Source organism: Medicago truncatula, chromosome 8 (genome assembly GCF_003473485.1).
Source record: "Medicago truncatula cultivar Jemalong A17 chromosome 8, MtrunA17r5.0-ANR, whole genome shotgun sequence".
Taxonomy (NCBI): domain Eukaryota; kingdom Viridiplantae; phylum Streptophyta; class Magnoliopsida; order Fabales; family Fabaceae; genus Medicago; species Medicago truncatula.
Genome location: NC_053049.1, coordinates 5,699,483 through 5,722,336, shown reverse-complemented (window position 1 = coordinate 5,722,336; position 22,854 = coordinate 5,699,483). Strand labels below are relative to the sequence as shown.

The 22,854-nt window shown below is 32.7% G+C and overlaps 3 protein-coding genes across 3 annotated transcripts; 2 read left to right on the top strand and 1 right to left on the bottom strand.

Moving 5' to 3' along the window:
* Positions 1-10,177: 10,177 nt before the first annotated feature.
* On the top strand, positions 10,178-11,231 carry LOC11421238 (RCC1 domain-containing protein DDB_G0279253). Its single transcript, XM_003627051.4, has one exon. It carries the CDS (start codon positions 10,436-10,438, stop codon positions 11,042-11,044), a length of 609 nt encoding a protein of 202 aa, XP_003627099.1. The 5' UTR covers positions 10,178-10,435; the 3' UTR covers positions 11,045-11,231.
* Positions 11,232-13,805: 2,574 nt separating this feature from the next.
* On the top strand, positions 13,806-15,174 carry LOC11418906 (LOB domain-containing protein 22). Its single transcript, XM_003627050.1, has 2 exons — positions 13,806-14,569; positions 15,027-15,174. The coding sequence occupies exons 1-2, from the start codon at positions 13,806-13,808 to the stop codon at positions 15,172-15,174; spliced, it is 912 nt and encodes a 303-aa protein (XP_003627098.1).
* A 380-nt stretch (positions 15,175-15,554) lies between these two features.
* On the bottom strand, positions 15,555-22,527 carry LOC11421237 (chaperonin CPN60-like 2, mitochondrial). The gene is made up of 17 exons (XM_003627049.4): positions 22,308-22,527; positions 22,001-22,132; positions 21,105-21,264; positions 20,288-20,463; positions 19,930-20,025; positions 19,745-19,849; positions 19,146-19,232; positions 18,967-19,056; positions 17,887-17,967; positions 17,695-17,763; positions 17,540-17,617; positions 17,214-17,309; positions 17,021-17,120; positions 16,614-16,717; positions 16,398-16,503; positions 16,155-16,233; positions 15,555-16,063 (listed from the first exon to the last, which is right to left on the bottom strand). Exons 1-17 carry the CDS (start codon positions 22,371-22,373, stop codon positions 15,958-15,960), a joined length of 1,731 nt encoding a protein of 576 aa, XP_003627097.1. The 5' UTR covers positions 22,374-22,527; the 3' UTR covers positions 15,555-15,957.
* Positions 22,528-22,854: the final 327 nt, after the last annotated feature.

The following is a 22,854-nucleotide window of genomic DNA, read 5'->3' as shown; positions in this document are numbered from 1 at the left end:
ATATAGTTTTGAGTGCCTTAACATGTATAGAAATGGTTAGACAAGTTTTTGGATCAAATTTGGGCATAAGGAAGTTAAAATTGGGATTTTGGGGGTGAAAAGTGGGTTTTTCCCGAGTTGCTCTCTGACAGCACGTCCGGTTTCATGTTCTTGCGTCTTTTTAACACGTTTCTGTTTTGAATTGGCCTTTGGTGTAAACATGAAAGTTGTCGATAATTGAGTTAGCTTTCCAGTGGCTTTGGTTTGACGTGAAAATTATTTTTGGTTCTTGAGATATGATGAAAATACTCCAAGGAGGTCTTAGTGAAATCTTATGAAAATTCAGCATAACTGTTTCTAGGTTAATCAAAAACTTATGGAATAATTCCAAACCTCAAAACTAGAAGTACCATGAGTTCAATTAGGGTGTTTAAGAGTATTTAACCTATGTTGTGATGGATCTAAATTGGTTTGACGTGAATATCTTTGTTGGATAATTTGAGATACATATATTATGTGAATATTGTATGATATAGAAATATTGTTGTTCATATCATTCAAGTTGTTGTGGTTAATATTGTTATGATGCAAGTTGTTATTGTTGTTGTCATTGCTGTTGTTGATTGTATTTATTATTGTTGTTCAGAGAGTCTAAAATTAAGATGATTAATGATGTTAGTAATGTGATATACTTATACATGTATTATGTGGAATATGTATGATGTTGAAGTTGTAGTTGTTTATCGTTAATATTGTTATGATGTGAATTGCTTGTGTTGTTTCTGTTGTTGTTGAATATTGATCAAGTTGCAAGTGTTGGTCTAAGTTGTAAAGTTGTAAGTTGTCATTCCAAAGTATTGGAGTCTTAAGTTGTTGATGTTGTCCAAGTTGTAAGTTGTTGAGTCCATGCATACTCATTTAAGTTGAGGGCTTGATGCCCTGGAGCCTTTGCTCAATAAGTTGAGGGCTTGATGCCTGGAGTGTATATATGCTCAACACGTTGAGGGCTTGATGCCCTGGAGCCTTTGCTCAATAAGTTGAGGGCTTGATGCCCTAGAGTGTATTTATGCTCAATACGTTGGGGGGTTAATGCCCTGGATTGGTACCACATGCATGATTAAGAAGTCGAAGTTGCATTGTCGAGTCAAAGTCGCTGTCGATGAGTTGTTAAGTTGTTGATGAATTGTCATCCATGAGTTGTTAAGTTGTTGAGTTATCTTCTATCCATGAGTTGTTAGTTGTCTTCTATCCATGTGTTGTTAATGAAGTGCTTATGAAGATTATACGATGTTTATGATGTTGATTATGAAGTTGTTATTATGTTATATGATGTTGATTACGATGTTGTTATGATGTTGATTATGATATTGATTATGATGTTGTTATGTTGTTTATGATGTTGATTACGATGTTATTATGATGTTGATTATGATGTTATTATGATGATGTTTGTGATGTTGATTATGAAGTTGTTATGATGTTGTCTATGATGTTGATTATGAAGTTGTTACGATGATTACATGATGTTGTTTATGAGTTGTTAAAGAAATATTATATGAAAAATTATTATTACTAATTGATGAAGTTTAAGTGTTAAATGCATTTGATGAATTAAATGCTTATTATTGTTTATGAAGGTGTTATGCCACGTGTCCTGGGCCCCACAAGCTTTTACTTGAAAATATGGGTGAACATTCTGACCATCAGAATGTTGTTGTGTTCCTAGTATGAACATCAGAATGTTGTTGTGTTCTTCATCAGAATGTTTGATATTCATGATGTTCTTCATCTGGGTTCATCAATGATGAATGTCTGATGAGTTTCTGGGTTTGTCCAATGCGTGACATAAGATTTGTTCAAATTCTATCCTTAATAAGTTACTTCTCCATATGCATCAAAAGTTGCTGGATAAAGTAGGATAAAGTTACCAAATCTGTCTTGGACATTGTGCAGGAGAGAGAGGATAATGGATCTGCAATCTTCAGGCCCATGCTTCTAGAAGATTTGCTTGATACTGATCAGGGGATAAGTCAATCTCTGCGCAAGATCTCCTTTTGCTAGCTTTTTCATCTTTCCACCAACTACACTGTTGGAAGCATGTGCAGAAATGAACATTCTGACCTTCAGAATGTTCCATTTGTTCTTACTTTAGGTTAATTTGCAAGACTTAACTTTTGATGTAAATCAACTCTAATAGTAAAACACAACTGAAGTGCAGTGAATGCATCATCTAGGATAATATTCTCATTGGAATATTCTTAGTACTTTAATGTTCATAGTCTTGAATGAACATTAGAGATCCTTTAGACATTTCTTTTGTTAATGCCATAACTTATTGATTGACCCATGCAAAGATGCTTTCCTGGACGTACATTCATGTCACAATGTAGCTTGCATGTTCTTGTTCATGTTCTTGATAATTCTGGGTTGCTTATGAACAACCTTCTGAACTCTTATCATAACGTTCTGATCAACTCTCTGATCAACATTCTGAACTAACTTTCTGAACTTCAGAATTGGTTCATGGATTCAATGTCCTTTGATTTCATGTATCTTGGTATGATTTAAACCTTGTTCCTGTCTTAGTAAAAACACTCAAGAGCACAAGTTAAATACCAAAGAATTAATCAAAGTCCATTTAATCCTTAATCATTAAAGTTTATTATCTTTAAAATTAATTAGGGATTTTGCCTCAAGAGAGTGTTGGACTTAGTTATTTAGAATTGATTACTTCAATCTTGAAATGCATGATACGATTAAGAGATACCATAATCTATTCTTGTTGCCGCTGTACCTTTCTAAGAATGGAGATACCTTGGTATTGACATATGAATATGGTTGCAAAACAATTATCTATAATCAGAGAGAAAATAGAGTAGTAGGGACAGTTAGAGCATTGAGGTATACTCGGGAAGAAAGTAGATTAGTGAGAAAATATTCCGGTAAAGCATGTCCGTTCTCTCACGTTGAAAGTTTGGTTTCGACTCATTGAAAGTAAGTACTCTTCTACTATTGACAACTGTTTGAATGTATGGCATTGATATATGTTGTTCTACAATCTTTGTCATGTTTTACTAACATGTGAGTATTTCATATGATGCCTTAGGTTGATTATATTGTAGAAGAATTATCTTTTGGCCTTTGTTAATGGTTTGGCAATATATCTATTAGATCGAGAATTTATTTTGATTTTATAGTAATTATAATCTAGAAAGTGATTTTCACAAAAAAAAGATTTACTCCCTCTTGCATATTACAGAGAAAATGAAAACAAAATGAAACTAACATTGTGAAAGGTGAGATACATGAACAGGTTCATGATCCTAAGACCATGTTTAGTGCTCAGCTATCTCTTTGTGATTTAAGCTATATAGTGCAAATTAATATAGTATTAGATATTCTTCTTGATCTGATTTTATGTAGCCCAGTTCAAGCACATCCATGCTGACTTTGAAAGTAATGATTATTTTATTCGATGATAATGATATTGTAATAAAATCAATTCTTTAATGACATGACCCTGGTTGGTTCAGGCTTAAATTCATGGCATCTTAGTTGAAGCTAGTTCAATTCCTTCTCGGTACATGGAAGTAATGTAGGAAAGAGCATGGGTCTTTGACTCTTTGTTACCAGAGGATTTGAATGAACCAGGTGACTGTGATCCCGAGGAGGACGAATTGACAGTAATTGTAAGGATGATGGACAAGTTATAGTTTGTTAGATTAAATTTTGCAGTATGATCAAAAGCATAGCATAGGAAGTAGAACATAGTAGTCTTTCTTTTGTCATTTTTTTTTATTTGAGGGGTTGAAAACATGAACTTTCTACAATTTCTCAAAGCATATGATATATTAACTTATATATCATCTTATATTAATAGTTGTTCACTTGTTTGACTAAAAAATGCTACAATATTTTTGTTTTAAAAGAGGATGATAGTATGCCTAAACAAGCCTATAATTATATGTTTCTGTAATTTGTTCTCCCTACTCAAATACAACAAATCTTTTTTACCACTTCTCAGACAAAGTTGACAATCAGTGCTCAGTAAATGCTAGTTTTGTTGATGACTTGAATATTGAGACATGTGGGAGTCACCTATTTTAAAGAGAGTAACTGGTTTTTCCTCTAGCAAGTATGTTAGAGGAAGAATTTTTATTTCTTAGTTGGCTTTTCTGAACATGTTGGATTGTTTTTTTTCATCTGCAAAATTTATTAAGCCAAGTATGTGTAAGAAACACAAAACTGTGATCACAAGATAAATACAAGGTGCCGTATATATGCGGAACACCTAGAACTGTAAGAGCCAAAACATCCGTATATATAACAAGTTCCTCAAAAAAAGAAAAACAATGACTAGCATTACCAAAAAACCCAAAGCAACTGAGGCCGCGCCCAGGCTTCACAAAAGGGAAGGAACCCATAGAAAGCAAAACAGCACCCCAGCCAGCAGCACACAGAAGGCACATAACAGGCAGGAAAAAAAGCGCAACAAAGCACGCCAACCAGGGACCATCTCACTGTCGCAAGAGAACAGCCAAAACCACTACCAAAAGCCATGACCCCTACTCACCTCAAAAGACAATCCTTTGGATTCCATTTCCATTCTTAAAATAAACACACCGAAGATTTGATCCGGGACAACAACCAACGCAATGATAACACTTTGATTTCCTCTATAATTTCCTCTACCTCCCAAGAAATATTGTTAAAGATTTTATCATTCCTCACTTTCCATATCACCCAGATAGTTGTATGCCAAACAAGCCATAGACCTTCCGGATTTTCTTATTTCTTTCACTGCCACTCACTCCCATTCACCTCATCACCGCCAAGCACACCTCCCTTGCAATATCACAATGAAGGAAAATATGGAGTGCCGATTCTTCTTCCCTATCACACAAAACACACGAATCTAGACGACACCCGTTTTTCCTCTTCTCGCCATAAATCTTCCATCAACATCAATCTATCTAGTTTTAAATAAGCCGATTTTACCGAAGAAAACACCTACATCATCTAGATTCCAAACCCACTTATCCTCCTCTTGCGCCCACCTCATTCCTTCCAACTCCACCAATAAGTCCGCCACTAGTTGTTCCTCCTACACAAAGAGTTGTCTTCTCCAAATAAATTCCAATCCAAATTAGAGCCATTTAAAGTAAACAAATCTCCAATACTTGCCTCTTTTTGACATGATAAAGAAAAGAGTCTAGGATATTTAATCAACTCTCCCCGCCACTTGATCTTCCAAAAACTTGTACTCAAGCCATTCCCCACTCTTCTCTGGAGTTCCGATGTAAACCAACCATGATCACCAAAATCATCTAATCTAGCTATATCCTTCCACCACAAAGAGGCGTTATTTGGAATCATGGTATTGCCTCCCTCCATAAGACTATCAACACTAGAACCGTATTTCTCCCCTATAACCTCCTTCCAAAGAGTCTTTTCTCCATCTAGCAATCTCCAACGCCATTGCTAATAAGCTCACATTCATCACTCGAACATTTTTTACACCTAGACCACCATTCCTTTTTTGTTGACAAACCGACTTCCGCTTAACCCAACTAATCTTCTTCTCCCCTCCGACTCCTCCCCAATCTGAACATGTTGGATGATCTCTCAATTTTAACAATCTTCTCACTTGTTCCCTATATATGGCGAATTCAAAGTATTGTGTTCTATAAGGTACCTTACTTGATCATAAAAGAAAGCTTTGTTTCTTCTTTTCTTGATCCTTGGTCATTTTCAATCAAACTCACTTGAAAAATGAATGGCACTATTATCCTTATAATTACTTGGCTGCAAGTATTCATAACCTTTTACTGTCAGAGTTGTTGACAAATGGACTTGAACATGTTTAGACTTTAGACTACAATTGTGAATTTTTCTTGGAATTGCATTCTCATAAAGTATTACAATCAACTCTTGGTTTAAGAAAATTTATCATGCGAAATCACTAAGTCTATGGAATTAAATTTTTGAGCAGGCCTATATCCTCAGAACAGGTCGAAGATCAAGAATAAAGTCCAATGTCTAGAAAAAAATCTTGGCAATTTACTCAAAGAATAATTATATGGTGATAGCTTTCTATGGAATATGTTTGGCTCAAATATGATGTTTATGAGCTCAATACGAACTTTCCAATAGCACCATTTATATGGTTTTTTTTTTTTTTTTTTGTCAATAATGATCTTAGTTCTTAGATATTCTGAGACACTAGACATGAAAGATAAGTGTATAAGACACCTTGTCAATGTTTTCTATTGTTTTATGATACTGCTAATGATAAAAGGTAAGAAATTTCATTGTGATTTGAGCTATGTTTTAGAACATGGGGCAATACACCCTTTACACCCACACAAAATTCTAACACGTGGCAACTTGGATCCCACATAAATAGAAGATAAAGTGTGGTTGTGAGATGAACTTACCAAAATATCCCTAATATATGGGATGTACAATGGGATGTAGGAATAAAAGGTGTTCATGTAACATTTTCCTTTAAAACATGAGAGACTTGACAATATATTATTATTTGCTTGATGTACAATTTCTCTTTATTGTGTGAAATGAAATAATATGACAATTTTTGTGGGCATTTAAAGTATAAAAGGTACTTCAACACTAGTGTGCATATATGTATAAATATAAAAAAGAGAGACAAAACTTACAAAGTCAAGCTAACAAAATAAAGCTAAAATGTTACTCTTATCTACTATTTTTAAAGGAATGTTACTCCGAACTTGAGAGCCTGATTGAGCCAATTCATCATCTAAGCGGTTAAGTTCAGATGGTTAATAAACTTCAGTTAAGAATCCAAGTTCAATATCTAATTGAAACAATCGTTAATCAGAATTTGCTTACTTCCCGTCAAATTTCAAAATACTAGATCCTTTTTCTAAAAACGGAAGTGTTAAAACCAAAATATAACTAAACAAATCGATCTCAATTACGGTTGTCCTCTTTATTTAGTGTTAAGAGTAGTCAAGAATGATTCCATCCAAGAATCAAACTCAAATCCTCTTCAATAATTTGTCATTAAATTTGATGTAACTCATTAACCTAGTCAACCCAATTTGGAATGTCCTCTAACACAAAAGAATGAAGAAATTGCACATGGTACTAAGAATTGTTTTTATCTAGACTTCATGATTAATTATAAGCTAAGTTTCAAATTGTAATCAAGTATCACCGAAAGTTGTAGGACTGTCACAATGCTAATGGATGAAAAGAGAAAGATAAAAGGAACATTTCCTATAGAATATGGCCAATTTGTTGTTTCAAATTACCCGGTGAAGCTCATGAGCCAAAAGACGTAGGTACTTATTACTAGAAAACAGTGAAGATCATTATAATTATATTCCCACATTCCAAATTTTAAGAATACATACTCTCAAATTTATATGTCTATATCCTCCTTTTATGGTAAAGTGTCCCCTCTTTTTGCATCAAAAAAGTGTAGGGTAGTTTTTAAATTTTAGAGCATGAATGGCTAGATGATCCAAATGAAAGAAAAAAAAAGTAGGTTTACTCTTTTTTCTAGAAGTTTGATCTCTTACAAAAAAAACCTCTTGCGACGATGTTAATACTGTGTCTCCTCTACAAAATCGTCTTTATCTCGCCGCTTCCAGTTCTCTTCAAGAGCGTCGCCAATTCTTATTTCCTAAATTTGTGTTTGTAGTGTCATGTTTTGGCGTCACAATTCTTCCATATGGTGGTTCAAATTGCAACGGGAGCTTCACTCTCTAGAGGTGGAGATTGAACTGAAACCACCTTCTCAATAGATGTCACGGTGCCACCGAGAAACGTCTTTACCATGGATCCACGGTTGGCACAAAATATTCTTAAAAAATGAAGTTATTTTATGTTTGTTTATCGTAAAGAAGATAATTTTTAATAAAGTATTTATTGAAAATGTTTATTTTTTAGATTTTGTTTTTAGAAAATCATAAAAAACATGAAAATTTTGATTTAATATTAAAAAAAAAAACGAAATGACTTCATTATTATGAAAAGTTATAATAATTATTTTGTAAGAAAAAAAATCTAATAATTCCAACAACCGATATATCACGCAACATCTATATAATATTTTAATTACTTTGATTTTGTCACATTATTTATATCTATTTTATTATTTTATGCTATTAATTTAAGTGTTGTGAGTTTGTTTGCAAACTTATCATTTTTATTTTTAGTTTATGTTTGTTTTTTATGTATTATAAAAATTTTAATGAATATAGTATCTTTAGTGAGAGAAAAAATCCATAGAGGAACATTTTCGTGTGGGGATGAAGCAACATGTATCCTTCCAGGTGCTGGTATGATATAACCGACAAATACTGCATATTTCATGACACAATGAAATGCAACCTGAGTTTGGTCACATGGATTCTGTTTTTGACTAAACCAGATTCAATATTGTTAACATTTCATTATCAACTAGTGAACTAAGATCAACCACAATCTCTTATCCTACCACACGTATGGCCCTACACGTTCATCCTTCACCATCACAAATCTATATTCCCCCATGCAAACCACCATGAAAATAATAATTTGATTAGTTAATTCAACTTTTTATAGCCGTTTTAATTGATATATTGAATCCAATTTTGCATCACCCCACTCATCTTTTTTAGTCCGTCGGTGAAAAGAGAGGTCCTTTTTATAAAACAAAGGTCCACTTACTCTTAATATAATATAAATATATTGGGTTACACATGTGAAATTGATATTCCACCCTCTTAAAATAAGTTACATAATTGATTGTTTCACATATATTTAATATTTTAAAAAGGAGTAAGAGAGTTGGAGGGAGAGAGAACCCCTAACCATTTATTTAAAAGGGTTATGTCCGGCTGAGTTTTCATAATAAACAATATTAAATATGTAAGAGTTGAATATGTTTACGGTCACTCAAAATGTATCAACTTTTATTTTTAGTTTTTATAAAATTTTCCATGAACTTTGTCTCTCTAAATTTTCTACTACAATTTTAGTTAGTGCATAATTTTTTACGACATTCATGTCGTATATCTATCTAATGTATTTTTTTTTTTGAGAGAAATGTATTTTTCTTTTATAACTACTCGCGTGTTTTGGACAAATAAAAAGTACTCTCACGTATTCATTTATCGTGTATATGATAATTTTTTTTTTGAAGAAGCTAAAATGAATTATATTACCACCTCAAAAGAGTTTTTCCTAGCACAAGACGTACTAAGGAAAAAACAACATTGTCCAAAACACTATTTACAAAAATCTCTCATACAAAGCAAAAGATAAAAAGAAAAGAAACACTTGGTCTATGCCCAAAATGGTGAACGAGCTAAGCTACCAGCCATGATAATTGAGGGGAAGAGAGGAATACTTCGCCTTCAACCACGTAAAGACAAGCGACTTAATCTTTTAGGGGATATCATTAATATTATTGTTTATTTAAATAGTACTCATAAATTTTGTATCTAAAATGTTGATTTAGTTGATAATGAGTTAATTTATACCTTATAATAAATTGGGTTTAATTCTCATGGTATGTGAGATATACTTGTTTAGTGGATGATCTTCAAATAATAGATAGGCTTAAATGCTCTTTGAACCGTGAGTCTAGAAGTCCAATTCACTCTTTTGCTTCTCTCGATTGTCGAACCTGATCGACTTGACTCTTTTTCCACCTCCGGCCTCTCACTTGGTTTTGTTCGTCTTCTTTCTTGTTGCTTGAATGAAAGACACCCGATCGGCCCTACTTTCCCAAATGCCCACCACCGGCCTTTCTCCTTCCTAATTCTTGATTTCTCGTGTCATTTCAGAAACTTTTTTAAATAAAAAGAAATTACATTCAATTGTAGTATTATTTTTTCAACAAAATAATACTTCCTTCGATCTTTTATATAAGAGACAAATGTGTCAATTAATATTGATGCATTTGATTTATATTTAATTGTGTCAGCTATCTATTCTCAATCGTTGACCTTTTGACCTTATCACCTTATACTTTGTTTCTTCGTACAATTTTTTAAGATAAAATTGTTCATGCATCATATTAATAATTTCTGTCAAGAGAAACTTTAATAATCGTAATCTTGATTAACTAAGATCTTCTCAATAATATAAGCAAAGTGGGACCACTCCCCTATAATAGCTACCAATCAATGGCAAATGCCATACATACCCATACCCGATACCTTCATAGACAAATATAGGCAATCTTAGTTTATGGAATCAATTAATAACAAAGAAAGGATTTGATACCTTTTTGTGTCGGCTACTCATCATCCATCTACCAAAAAGAAACCCTCAAGAAACCTCCTCATTCATCATCACTCTCCTTTAAATTCAAACCCTTATAATCAACCCTTCACCACCACCTCAAAGTAAATCTTGCAAACTATACATTATACATATTTATATAGATCCATCATATCATATTATTATTGATTCATGCAAAATGGGTAATTGCGTATTCAAAGGCTTTCATCATGGAGATTTTGAAGAAACAATGGTAAGAATTGTAACATCAAATGGAGGCATCATGGAACTTTATTCTCCCATAACGGTTGAATGCATAACCAACGAGTTTCCACACCATGGAATTTTCAAAAACAACCGTAACACACTCTCTAAACCACTCTCAAAAAACGAAGAACTTCAAGCTGGTGAAATTTACTACCTTCTCCCTCTCAAAAATATTGTCAAACAATTTGGTGAAACATTCGAAACGTTAACTCCGTATCGAATGTCCACATGTGACAAGAATAGCAACAACAATAACAATAATAACAATAGTTGGTCGGAACATGAAGTGTTTCCGAGGTACAATAGTAGTGGAGTGTGGAAGGTGAAATTGGTGATAAGTCCAGAGAAGTTGTCGGAGATTTTGTCGCAAGAGTCGAGGACGGAGGCCTTGATAGAAAGTGTAAGAACGGTGGCTAAGTGCGGTAACGGGGTGCCTTCGTCGTCGTCGGTGGCAAACTCCGATCAATGGAGTGTTTCAAGTAGTTTTAAAGGTTCTACGTTAATTGACAAATTTAATTTAGAGTCTTCAAGTTCAAATTAGTTGATTTTTGTGACCTCTTGGTTAATTTACTCATGTAATAATCTTGGTTTTATTATCTTCGTTTGTTTTGGTTAGCTATGTTAAATACTTTATTCTTCAATTTTAGGTGTTGTGTGTATATGCATGTGCAAATGGTAGTATGGTATATATTAATTGAGTCCACCTTGATTTATATTGTTCATAATTTGATTTTGTTGTTTTCTCAAAATGATTTCTTTTCTTTTTGGCTTATACACTCGGTATTCAAAAATTACATTAGACTTTCTATTTTTAGAGGTTCTTCTGATTCCAGGTTTTATCAAAGAAAATAAAAAGATTAAGCTCAGGTTTCATCATTGTGAATTTGAGTTGAGGAAAATATCTAGAGTACTCACATTAAGTGTCATAGGATTATTTTATTTAAGATGTTTGTTTCAAGTTTACTTAAATTTATTTTATTTTCTTACAACAATTTACTAGATTTATTCTTAGGAATGAAGTATATGGTTTTTATTCTTAGCTATATTTCTAAAAAAAATATTTTGTAAATATTATAATATTCACATGAATTTTCGTAATAGAGAGTTAATATCTACTTATAAATAAATTTATTCTTATCTTCAGAGATTTATTCTCAACCTTGAGGAAATTTTTCTATTCTCAAGAACATTTATATCCATAAATTAAGTTTAATAAACTTGTAACAAACATATAAATGTTTATTTCCTATAATTTTATTTTCGGGAATCTAAAAAGATAATTTGAAATAACATCTTTGTTTTTTTTTTTCTTTAAAGACTCAAAAAACCTATGTTCAGAAAACTATTCCTCACTTCTCAAAATGCTCTTTTTTTCAACTGTCGTTGGCCCAACGGCAGTTAACTGATGTTTAGCTTTCCAACGACAGTTAAGTATCGTTGGACATTTTTAAAATCAGTTAAAACGGTGTAAAAAGTGATTGAACCGTCTAAAAAATATTCAACGATATTTAACTACCGCTGAAAAGTTGAACAATAATTAACTACTGCTGGGTATGTTTGAGAGCAATTTTTGAAGTAAGAACAATAATTTTCCTAGGTTTATTATGGTGTTTTCTTCACTAATTATATAGGTGGGCTTAATTTAAAGTAGGTTTGATAGATAACTGAAGCCATTTAGTGCTAAATCTAGAGAGGAGTAATGATATATAGACCACCTTAGGTCCCACACATAATTATGACATGTGTCCATGTGATCCCCACACACAAAAAAACTTACATTTATTGTCTCTCACACACTCTCACATGGGGTGGTATAATGTATGTATGAAAAAAAAGATGTACATGAAATATTATCCAAAAAGAAAAAGAAACACCAACCATACTATCAAACAACTAATCATCCGAGTGTAAACATCTAGAACAGTAGGAGACATATTTCTATGGTTGAGCATAGAAAGAGTAGGGATTGAATTATGACATATGCTACCAATGTTTGTTATCTTGTTAAATTCAATAACGTTTGTTTCAATTCACACATCAACCATGTAATTTTAGAAAGCAAAGACAACAACAATGCAGGTTTTTCACCTCCATCTTGTTTAGGTTATCACAGGTTGACATAGTGTTCAAATAATCATATAGTGTTCCATAATGTTGATTGAGTAAATAGAAAAGATGACAAAAATAAAATAAGAGAGATGAGAGAGGTGAAATTGGTATAACATGTTTTCACCGAGTACTATCAAAGTATCTCTCTAGATCCTGCTGAAAAGCACGACTCATCACCTAAAATACCTAATATCATTTAGACTTATCTTAGGTCATAATAAATAGGATATCAGAAAACGTAAAATAAGTTTTCATTGACGTCAACTCTTAAAAAAAAATAATGTTGATCGAGTCACGAGACTTTTCAACCAAAAACAAGTCTTTATTCTAGATTGGGTTCTTATATGTTTAAGTCCTAACCAAATTTGAGTTGAATATTCGAATATAAGTGTCGAGAGAGGTGAGATGTTTGTTAGTTATGTAGCCACAATTGGTTCCATTTATCCAATATTAATACTTAAAATTATGTAGGCATACATGAAATTAAATTCTTTCCCGAAGTTGTCCATAGTGTCAACTTAATGATAGAAACTTCACCATATAGTTTTAAGAAACAATGTTGAAATTTATGCGTTGAAATATTATCACTTTAAACTTCACCATATACATTTTAGGTTAACAAAGTTCTCTAAATGATTAATGAGATATATGTTAAATAAGTGGTTAATAACATACATTTCCTTGTGCATTTTGTAGTGTGAAAATAGTTAATGACACAACCTCAAATATGTGTTACAAAAATACCCTTCTTTTATTATCCAAAAAAATTATTAAAAAAATGACAATAATAGGTATTGTTCACCGTGAGTACATATGAGGTCTCATTGTTGTAGAAAATGTGTCCACTTGTCATTTGTCTTAATAAACTATTTCACAATGTTAGATAGCCAAATAGTTAATGAAGGAAAAAATAGAAGTACTTGCATTGCATGATGCTAATTAAATTAACAAATTGTCATTACCAAGTTCTAAATATGTAATATATATCCCACATTCCAAAAATTAACAAAGTTAGTTAAATCCGTTAAAGAATATACATTATTTAATTTGTCTAAAAACCTCAATCTCCATATATATGTCTATGTCCTCTCCTTCCATTTCTCTCCATCTCAGAGAAAATTAATCTCCTTCCTAACAACCACCTTCCCCTCCGGAAACGCACCAATTCCACATTTTTCTCTTCCAAAAAAACCATGAACAACAAAAACAACAATAACACCACTCAAGCATGTGCTGCATGTAAATACCAACGTAGAAAATGTGCACCTGATTGCATTCTAGCACCTTACTTTCCTCATGATAGACAAAGACAATTCCTTAATGCACACAAATTATTTGGAGTTAGCAACATTAATAAAATCATTAAATTTCTTGACCCTCCTCTTAAAGATCAAGCCATGAGGACGATCATTTTTCAATCTGATATGCGGGCTAATGATCCTGTTGGTGGTTGTTATAAATATATTCAAGATCTTCAAGCTCAAATTGAATATTATAAATTAGAACTTGATCTTGTTCATCAACAACTCGCGATATTTCGATCACAATCTCAACAACAACAACAACAAATACAGGTTAATTATGGTGATCAAGGTATTATGAATTCAGACCCATTGTTAGGTTTTTATAATCCATCAGGATCTATTGTTCCGGGTACTGTGCCGGCTCATTATCATTACAATGTTCAAGAACAAGTTGTGCCACAATTACAAGAACATGGACAGGAACAGGAACAAGAACAATACATTATAACTGAAGAAAGAAATAGTAGTAGTGTTAATACAACTCCTTTGCAACAACATAATAATAATTGGGGGGCTATTTCTCTATCATCATTGTCATTGCATGGCCAAAGTAGTAATGCTAGTGATGAGTATGATCATAAGCCAATTCTTGATATACCTTGTGATGAAAGAAATGAATTAGGGTTCGACTCCGGAGAAATACTTCACCACAGGTTTTTTTTCTTCTTCTTTTCTTAATGTTTATGTCATTAACTTGAAAAAGTTGCATTACCGACAGAAATATGGTTAGTAGTATGGGTTGAACATTGATGGAGTATTATGTAGGAGGTTCTATCAATGCTTCTAACAAAATTCTCCCTCTCCTATAAAAAACAATAAATGAAATTGGTCTTCAATTTCCGCATTTCTATCACTTAACATTAAAACTAGAGACGAATTTCATGTTTTTCTGTATGTAATCCAATTTTTTTCTAGTAATATATGTCTATAGTGTATGCTTGGATTAGACATTAATGGAATATTTGATATATGATGTAAAAAGCCATTATTGACAGAATAGACATGCATTTATGATTATTTGATGTTAAATTGCCATATATAGTTATATACTGTTCTTTACTGGCATGTACAACATCTAACATGATCCAGTTTTTGGCTAATGATATGCAGTGATGAAGCGGTTTTGTTTAAGATAGACGATGGATTGATTAAATCAGATGGTGACTACATTCAACAAACACAAGTTCAAGCTCAAGATCAAGATCATGATCTGAAAGGTGCAGCAACATTGTTTACTTTGACAAATTGTACCAGTTGATGATGCAGGTGTTTATTAGTATAGATTGCAGAAGATACGTTCACATTATTTTGTTGTCATTAGCAATCACATTTTGAGGTTAAAATTAGTAAATTAGGCATATGAATGTGCTTTTAAGCAATGCATTTTTGACAAATGGAATAAAGAATGTTGGCTTTAAGAGGCAGAAAGTTCTACAAACTTTGGCCTAGCTTCTACTGCTAAGATGACAGAGCTATAGAAGCATGTAACAATGAGTTGAATGATCAAACAAAAAACGAGTCCAGAAAATGAAATTTGGTGACTTTGAACTGATGAAATGAGATAGAATAGAATGGATTGATGTTTCATTGTTTAGATTACACTAAAGTCATAACACAATTCATCCAAAGTCGAAACCATGAAACAGGAATTTGCTTTCTTCCATTACAAAATACTCAAACAATAGAATAAGAATTTTATTTCATTCCGTTACGCTGCTCTCTAGTCCATTCCACTCCATTCATTTTTAAATATTAGCGTCAAACAAAAAACTGTTTCAAAACTTTTTTGATTTGTACTTGTGTTACAAAAATTATAGTACAAAGGATGAATGACACCTAAAGAATGGGACAAGTTTAAATCTTAACCTATTGATTATGATAACTTGAATAAGACATGAACTTTCCCTATGACATTGAATCGTAGGCTGCATAATTTCAATCTCGCTCCTCAAATTAGACCCCCCAAGTTTAAACTTTAGTAGCTTCCTCGATAAGTAGAAAACTGATGCAAAAAATTGCTTTCATCGTTTGTTGAAGCAGGTTAGTAGTCCAAATCATCCATATCTGGCACCCTTTGGGGAGGTTTATTCTTGTCACTCATATTCTCCACAATAGATGCCTCGGTTGTCGTCAGTAGCAACGAAACACTGAATTAGGGAAAAACAGAAAAGTTTAACATATAGTAATATACGATAACATATGCATAGAAAAGATTGCAATGTCATTATATGATCTTACCTGGCAGCATCTACCAAAGCTGTTCTAACAACTTTAACAGGATCTATAATTCCAGCCTTCACCATATCAACATAGGTTCCTGTTTTAGCAGAATAAGCATCATAATTAAACAACATTCTTTTTAATACAAGTATAATTTTTCAGATATTTATTCTCAAATGTAAAGGTTTGATAAACAAGACAGCATAGGATAAATCACAATGGACTCGAATATAATCTCAATTGCGTAAACAGGTTACTGACCTTTAGCAGCATCAAAACCCAAATTAAAATCATCTTGTTCCAACAATTTGCTGTGAACTAGGGTACCATCAAAACCAGCATTTGAAGCTATTGTATATGTTGGTGCCTATGACAAGTAATATACATTATTAGAAATAAAGAAAATTTTCCAGGTAAAATCAGAATAGTGAAGGGAATTCATGGACAAAAAAAAGTAGTGTTAGAAACAGCACAAACCTTGAGTGCATTCTGAATAATCTGTACTCCTCTTCTCTCGTCCTCGTTTTTAGTTTGAAGGTTCTCCAAGACTTTGCTAGCATATAAGAGTGCAACTCCACCACCTTGATAAAACAATTACATACAGACTTTTAATAGATGAACGAGTAATCAAAAAGCTGTTAACAAGAATATGAAGTGCATGACACTTGTTTCACTCTAACTATGGAATCAGTGTTGCCAATTGCAGATTGCAGAAAATAACAGTTTGTTCAAATTCTGCTATGTTACAAATGTTATAAGTTATAACGCCACACAAAACAGTAGAAGTTTTTTCAAATTCCACCACGCTATAGTGCCACTATTTGACAACACTGCTCTGCATACTCGTACTTGTTCTACCATCAGAAATGACAAAATTGAGTTACCTGGAACAATACCCTCCTCCACAGCTGCTCTAGTGGCATTTAAAGCATCTGTTACCCTATCTTTCCTTTCCCCAACTTCTGCCTCACTAGCACCACCAACCTGTAGATGTTTAGATCCATCTTCCATGTAAGGTAATGAATAAAAATTGAAATAAACATCATAAAGTAGTTGTTTTAAGGATGAAAGACAAACTTTGAAAACAGCAACACCGCCAGAGAGTTTTGACAGCCGTTCCTGTGCCTTTTCTTTATCGAATGTCGCAGAACTGTTGTGCATAGCGTCCCTCAACTACAAAATGATATTTGTGCATATTCATAAAGTAAACAAATTACGTTTGTTGAACCATTTTTATCAACAGCCTGCTATCAAAGGTCTAATTTAAGATCCAGTAATATTTTCATCAAAATCAACGTTCTGTAATAAATTGATATAGAAATAAAAACCATTTGGCTAAATGGTAAAAACATTTTTCAAGAAATAAAGGGTGCACAAGTGAAATTTGGTTCTTAAAAAAATACCTGGACACATCTCTCTTCAATAAACTTCTTATCCCCACCACCATGTAGAACAATAGTGTCATCAATGGAGACGGTAATCTGTTGCACATTTAATTAGATTTTTTATAACACATTAAAGGAACCAAAGAATAGTTATGTTGGTTCAAGCCACTTGCCTTTTTTGCAGTGCCAAGCATTTCGGGCCGGACTTTGTCGAGAGGTATGCCACGCTCTTCCGTGATGACCTGTTCACATATTCATTGCGATCATTTTCAGCATAATAAGTAGTCCATACACGAAAATTGCTTAATAGAACATAAGTAATCCAAATACGAAAACTGATTAATAAAATATAGGCAGCGCATCACCTCTCCTCCGGTAAGAATGGCAAGATCATCAAGACTTGCTCTTCTATTGTCCCCAAAACCAGGAGCTTTTATAGCACAAACCTAAAATACAAGAAACTTGAAATAAAGTAGAAAACAAATATATAGAAGAAAATCAAGTAACCTTGAGAATAAATCAAGTTCCAAGTAGTTTGCATTACTTTCAACACACAGAGTAGAAAGGAAAAAAAATTACAAGACACATACTTCAAATATACCATCTGAATATTCATCTATGACAAATGAAAATCCTCTTCGGATGATAAGTTTAGTAAAATATTTCTGTTATAATGAAGGACTTGAATATTTGATAGTATCCACTTAATTATGTATATCATATGCATTTATTAAAGACAACATATTTCACTTGTTATTTCCAAAGGTTTTATGGCAAGAAAATTTTAAGCGTAATTATATACTATATCAGCAAAATGAAATCTTGAATGTAATGGGAATTTGGAACACTTTACACAGGTGATCAGTGCTCGCATATAAAACAAGATAATGACAGTAAACAGACAATGCACAGTTCAAACTACCCCCATTATGGAGTTATTTGTAGATGGACATATTGCCTTTGCTATGTTTAAATTTGAAATTACATTAGCTATCTCACTATAATCTGTTATTTTTGTGGTTCATCTAACTTTCTAACCACTTATTACCCTCGTGTAACATCGACAATATAAAAAATTAACACAAGAAAGCAAACCCAAGTTACATGTAGCAGCAACAAAGACCACCAATTATAAATAGAGAAATGATATTTGTACAACCATTTTGGTACAACTTTTGTACAACTTTATCTCTCATACTCACATTATGTTTTTATTCTCTCTCTATCTTTTTCTCTCTCCATTGTTTTTGACCAATGAGAAGAGAGAACAACAAAGTTGTCTCAAAGGATGTACCAAAATGGTTGTCAAAATATCACTACTCTTATAAATAACTAGATTATAAGTTACTAGTACAATAATCTAAAACAGAGAAGACAACAAAACCAGCAATCAAGTTTGCAAGACCTTTAGATAGCGGGACATTTAACCAAGATGAACCTGTTACCTTAAGCCCAGCATGATGCTTGTTGAGTATGAGCATAGCCAATGCATCACTGTCAACATCTTCCGCAACAACTAGGAGTGGTCTTTTGTTCTGATTAAAATTAAAATAGAAAAGTAAATGATGAGAATATTCAAATTGTAATGAAAATAAGCACGATGAATCAAGATTAGCTTATCTACCGTTACTGACAGCTCCAATACTTTCAACAGGGAACCCATGTCTGAAATTTTCTTGTCATGGATGAGGATAAAGGGGTTCTCCAATTCCTAACAAAATCGACATCACCTTTATTATATATGATGTAAACAAGTTTAATGAGGCATTTTATTTATATATGATGTCATCATATACAACTGAATAAACCAAGCTAATACATATGACTAATTTATTCTACGGCTTATCACAAAGTCATAAGAATACATATTAATAAAAAAAATCACAACTAACATATAGAAAAATTAATATAGCCTTCAAAGTAATGCGCCATAACACTGTGTCCTCAACAAATGATCACATGATTATAAGAAGAAAAACAACAGGGTCTTTTTTATAAAGGCACCTTGCCAACTTCACAATAAATAAAGGAAACTTTTTTTTAGAGGAATAAATAAAGGAGACTTTGAAATACATACTAATAATAAGAAGAAAAAAAATATTCCCCCAAGTATACCATCATCATATGTTTATCACAGTAAATCAATTGTACATTAACATGCTAGTGCATCTTTTGAGTATGTTTGCTATCTATGTTAGTGACAAAGAATAAGTCTGCACTTACACATTTCTGAGTCTTCTGATCAGTAATAAAATAAGGAGATATGTAGCCTCTAGACAACTTCATTCCTTCTACTACTTCCAACTCATTATCCACAGTGTTCCCATCCTGAAGACATAAATCTTAGACAACCTGTATTGAAACTTTGTCAATAATATAAGTTTAATAAAATCAACAAATTTTCTTACAGCAACAGTAATGACTCCTTCCTTCCCAACTTTCTCCATTGCCCTTGCTATCAATTCTCCAATATCACGCTCCCCATTTGCAGATATAGTACCAACCTATTGGTCATATAAAATCAATGAATAGCCAGCAGCAAACAATTTAAAACAGTACAACGAATGGCACTTCATATATCTATTAGGAAGACGACTAGCGGTATAATCAGATTTTTGTCGGAAAAAAAGCTTAGATACATATCAAAATGCCTATATGTCTAAAATTGATTATAGGAGGCATGTAGACAAGCATTATCTTGTAAATCAATTTTCTTAGCCAAAATTCATTTATTAACAGTGAATATTTCTTGAGAATTCCTTGCACCTGGGTTATTTCTTCTGATGTACTTATCATTACTGCTCTGCTTTTTAAATCAGTAATTACAGCATCAACTGCTTTATTTATTCCATTACGCAAATCCATGACATTTACACCAGCAGCAACTGATTTGCATCCTTCTATGAGTATTGCCTGAGTCAAAACGGTTGCACAAGTTGTACCTGGAAACAGAGAAGAAATGTTGGCTTGTAATATCTGAAGAAATTAAAATTAAAAGCTCCGAATATATATAAATTTTAAGAGAAATGATATTTGTACAACCACTTTTTGACAACTTTTTCTCTCATACTCACATTATGTTTTTACTTTCTCTCTCTATTGTTTTGGTTTTTGTGTCGATACCTCTTTTTCTTTGTAAAATTATGGTTGTCCTAAAAGTTGTCTATAAAATGGCTGTTCAAATAACACAACTCAAATTTTAAACAATGGCCAACATGCAATGGGGTGGAAACTTTGAAAAGATATTATTTTTAAGCAACTTACAATAATTGATAATTTAAGAAAATTAATCAAAGAGTGATAGCAACATTGGACATAGTTAATGAGTTTTGATGGACAAGTCTGTATTAATTTTCCTTGAGATTGAAATATATTATTAATTTCTACTTCGAAGAAGCTTCTTGTAGGACTTATGCTAAAGTAACATTATCAATAAGATTGGTCCCCTCGGATTAGTCGGTCCTTGGATCGGACACCGAGTTTTCAAAAAAGAAAAAAAAAAATTATCAATAAGAATCCAATTCTCAATAAACACTTATAGGATGTTTTGAGGTTAAATAAAAGTTGAAAGAAAAGTAATCACCGTCTCCAGCAGTACTGTTGGTAGCCTTAGCCACTTGCTTGATGAGATCAGCACCAAGATTTTTGGCTTTATCTTTGAATTTGATACTTTTGGCTACAGTCACACCATCCTTTGTGACCCTAGGGTTCCTGTTGCTTTTCTCAATTATCACATTTCGACCCTGACTCAACCAATTCGAAACAAAAGAAAATAAAGTTACTCTCCATCACTTCACCATGTCAATTTCTCCAATCAACATTTCTAATCAAAATCACATTTCAACTCTTACAAACAAAAATGAACAAATTTTAAAAACAAACAATACTAACCACCCATTGACAAACCTATAAGGTGCAACTAGCAACAAGCATGTGTAATAAATAATTACAAAAACAAAAATTGAATTCAACAACAAAACACAGTCTTGACCTATGAAGCACATTTCAAATTGAATGCGTGTCAAGTGTCTTTGGAAAACACCGACACAAGTACTTACATTCAAAACATCGCCTTAACCTATGTAGCACATTTCAGAAGGAAGGCGTGTCAAGTGTCTCTATGGCAAACACTGACACATGTACTCACATTCAAAACACGGTCTTATTAACCTACGTAGCATATTTTAGATTGAAGTCATGTCAGGTGTCTGTGGACAACACCGACACATGTACTTACATTCAATCATTTCCATTTTCTCAAATTATTATCAATGCCAACATGACAGTGTCGCAGCTTTATAGGTATAACATAAACCGGAATAATGAGGCGGTTTCATTCAATCATTTCCATTTTTTCCAATTATTATCAGTGTCAACACGTCGATGACAGAGCTTCATAGGTCATAACATAACAAGTATCTGTAAAAATGATGAACATGAAAAATGAGCAAAAAAAGTGAAGCAGTAAACAAACAATACCTTGGGTCCCATGGTAACTTTGACAGCCTCAGCAACCTCAGAAACACCTTGAAGCATGGCAGCACGAGCCCCAACTCCAAATTTGATATCTTTAGTCACATAATTCCTTCTTAACAATGCCCCATTACACACCTGCACCAAAATTCATCATTTTTTTTTCAAAAAAAATTGACCCATCAAAGCAAAAACAAAATTGAGATGAAAATTCACACCCCACAATTCCAATTCAATAAAAATTCAAACTTTACACTTCAAAACACACAAAAACCAAGTTTAAGAATAAAAATAAGATTGGTTACGGTCTTACGAGGTTTTTGTTCTTTGAAGTGGAAGAAGCTAGAGATGAAGCTAATTTAGAAGCGAATCGATACATTGTAGTTGCAGCAACGGTAAATTGTGAAGGTTGGGGAAAGTAGTGAAGTGAGATCAGAGAATTGAAGAAGAAGCAAATAGGGTTTTAGAGAGAGTTAGGAAAAGGGTTTATGTTCGTTCTGTGATTTTTTTTCTTCCTACCTTTAGATTTTTGTTCTCTAGACTTTTTTTTTTTTTTTTTTTTTTTATAGTTGGCCAATAATTAACTTTTTAATCCTATAAATATACGAATTGTGTTTTCAGTCCTCATAAAAAAAATTTGACAAATTTTGGTCCCTGTAAAAATTTTCAGCACGTAGTTTTAGTCCCTGTTAAATTAAAATTTGTTAAAAAATTTCAGCATGTAGTTTAAGTATAATTAAACAAATTTTAATTTAACAGGGACTAAATGGCCTACATTCATAACTTAAGGGACCAAAATGAAATAAAAAAAGTTCAAGACTAAATTGTATAATTTTTGTAACTTAAGGAACCAAAATGAA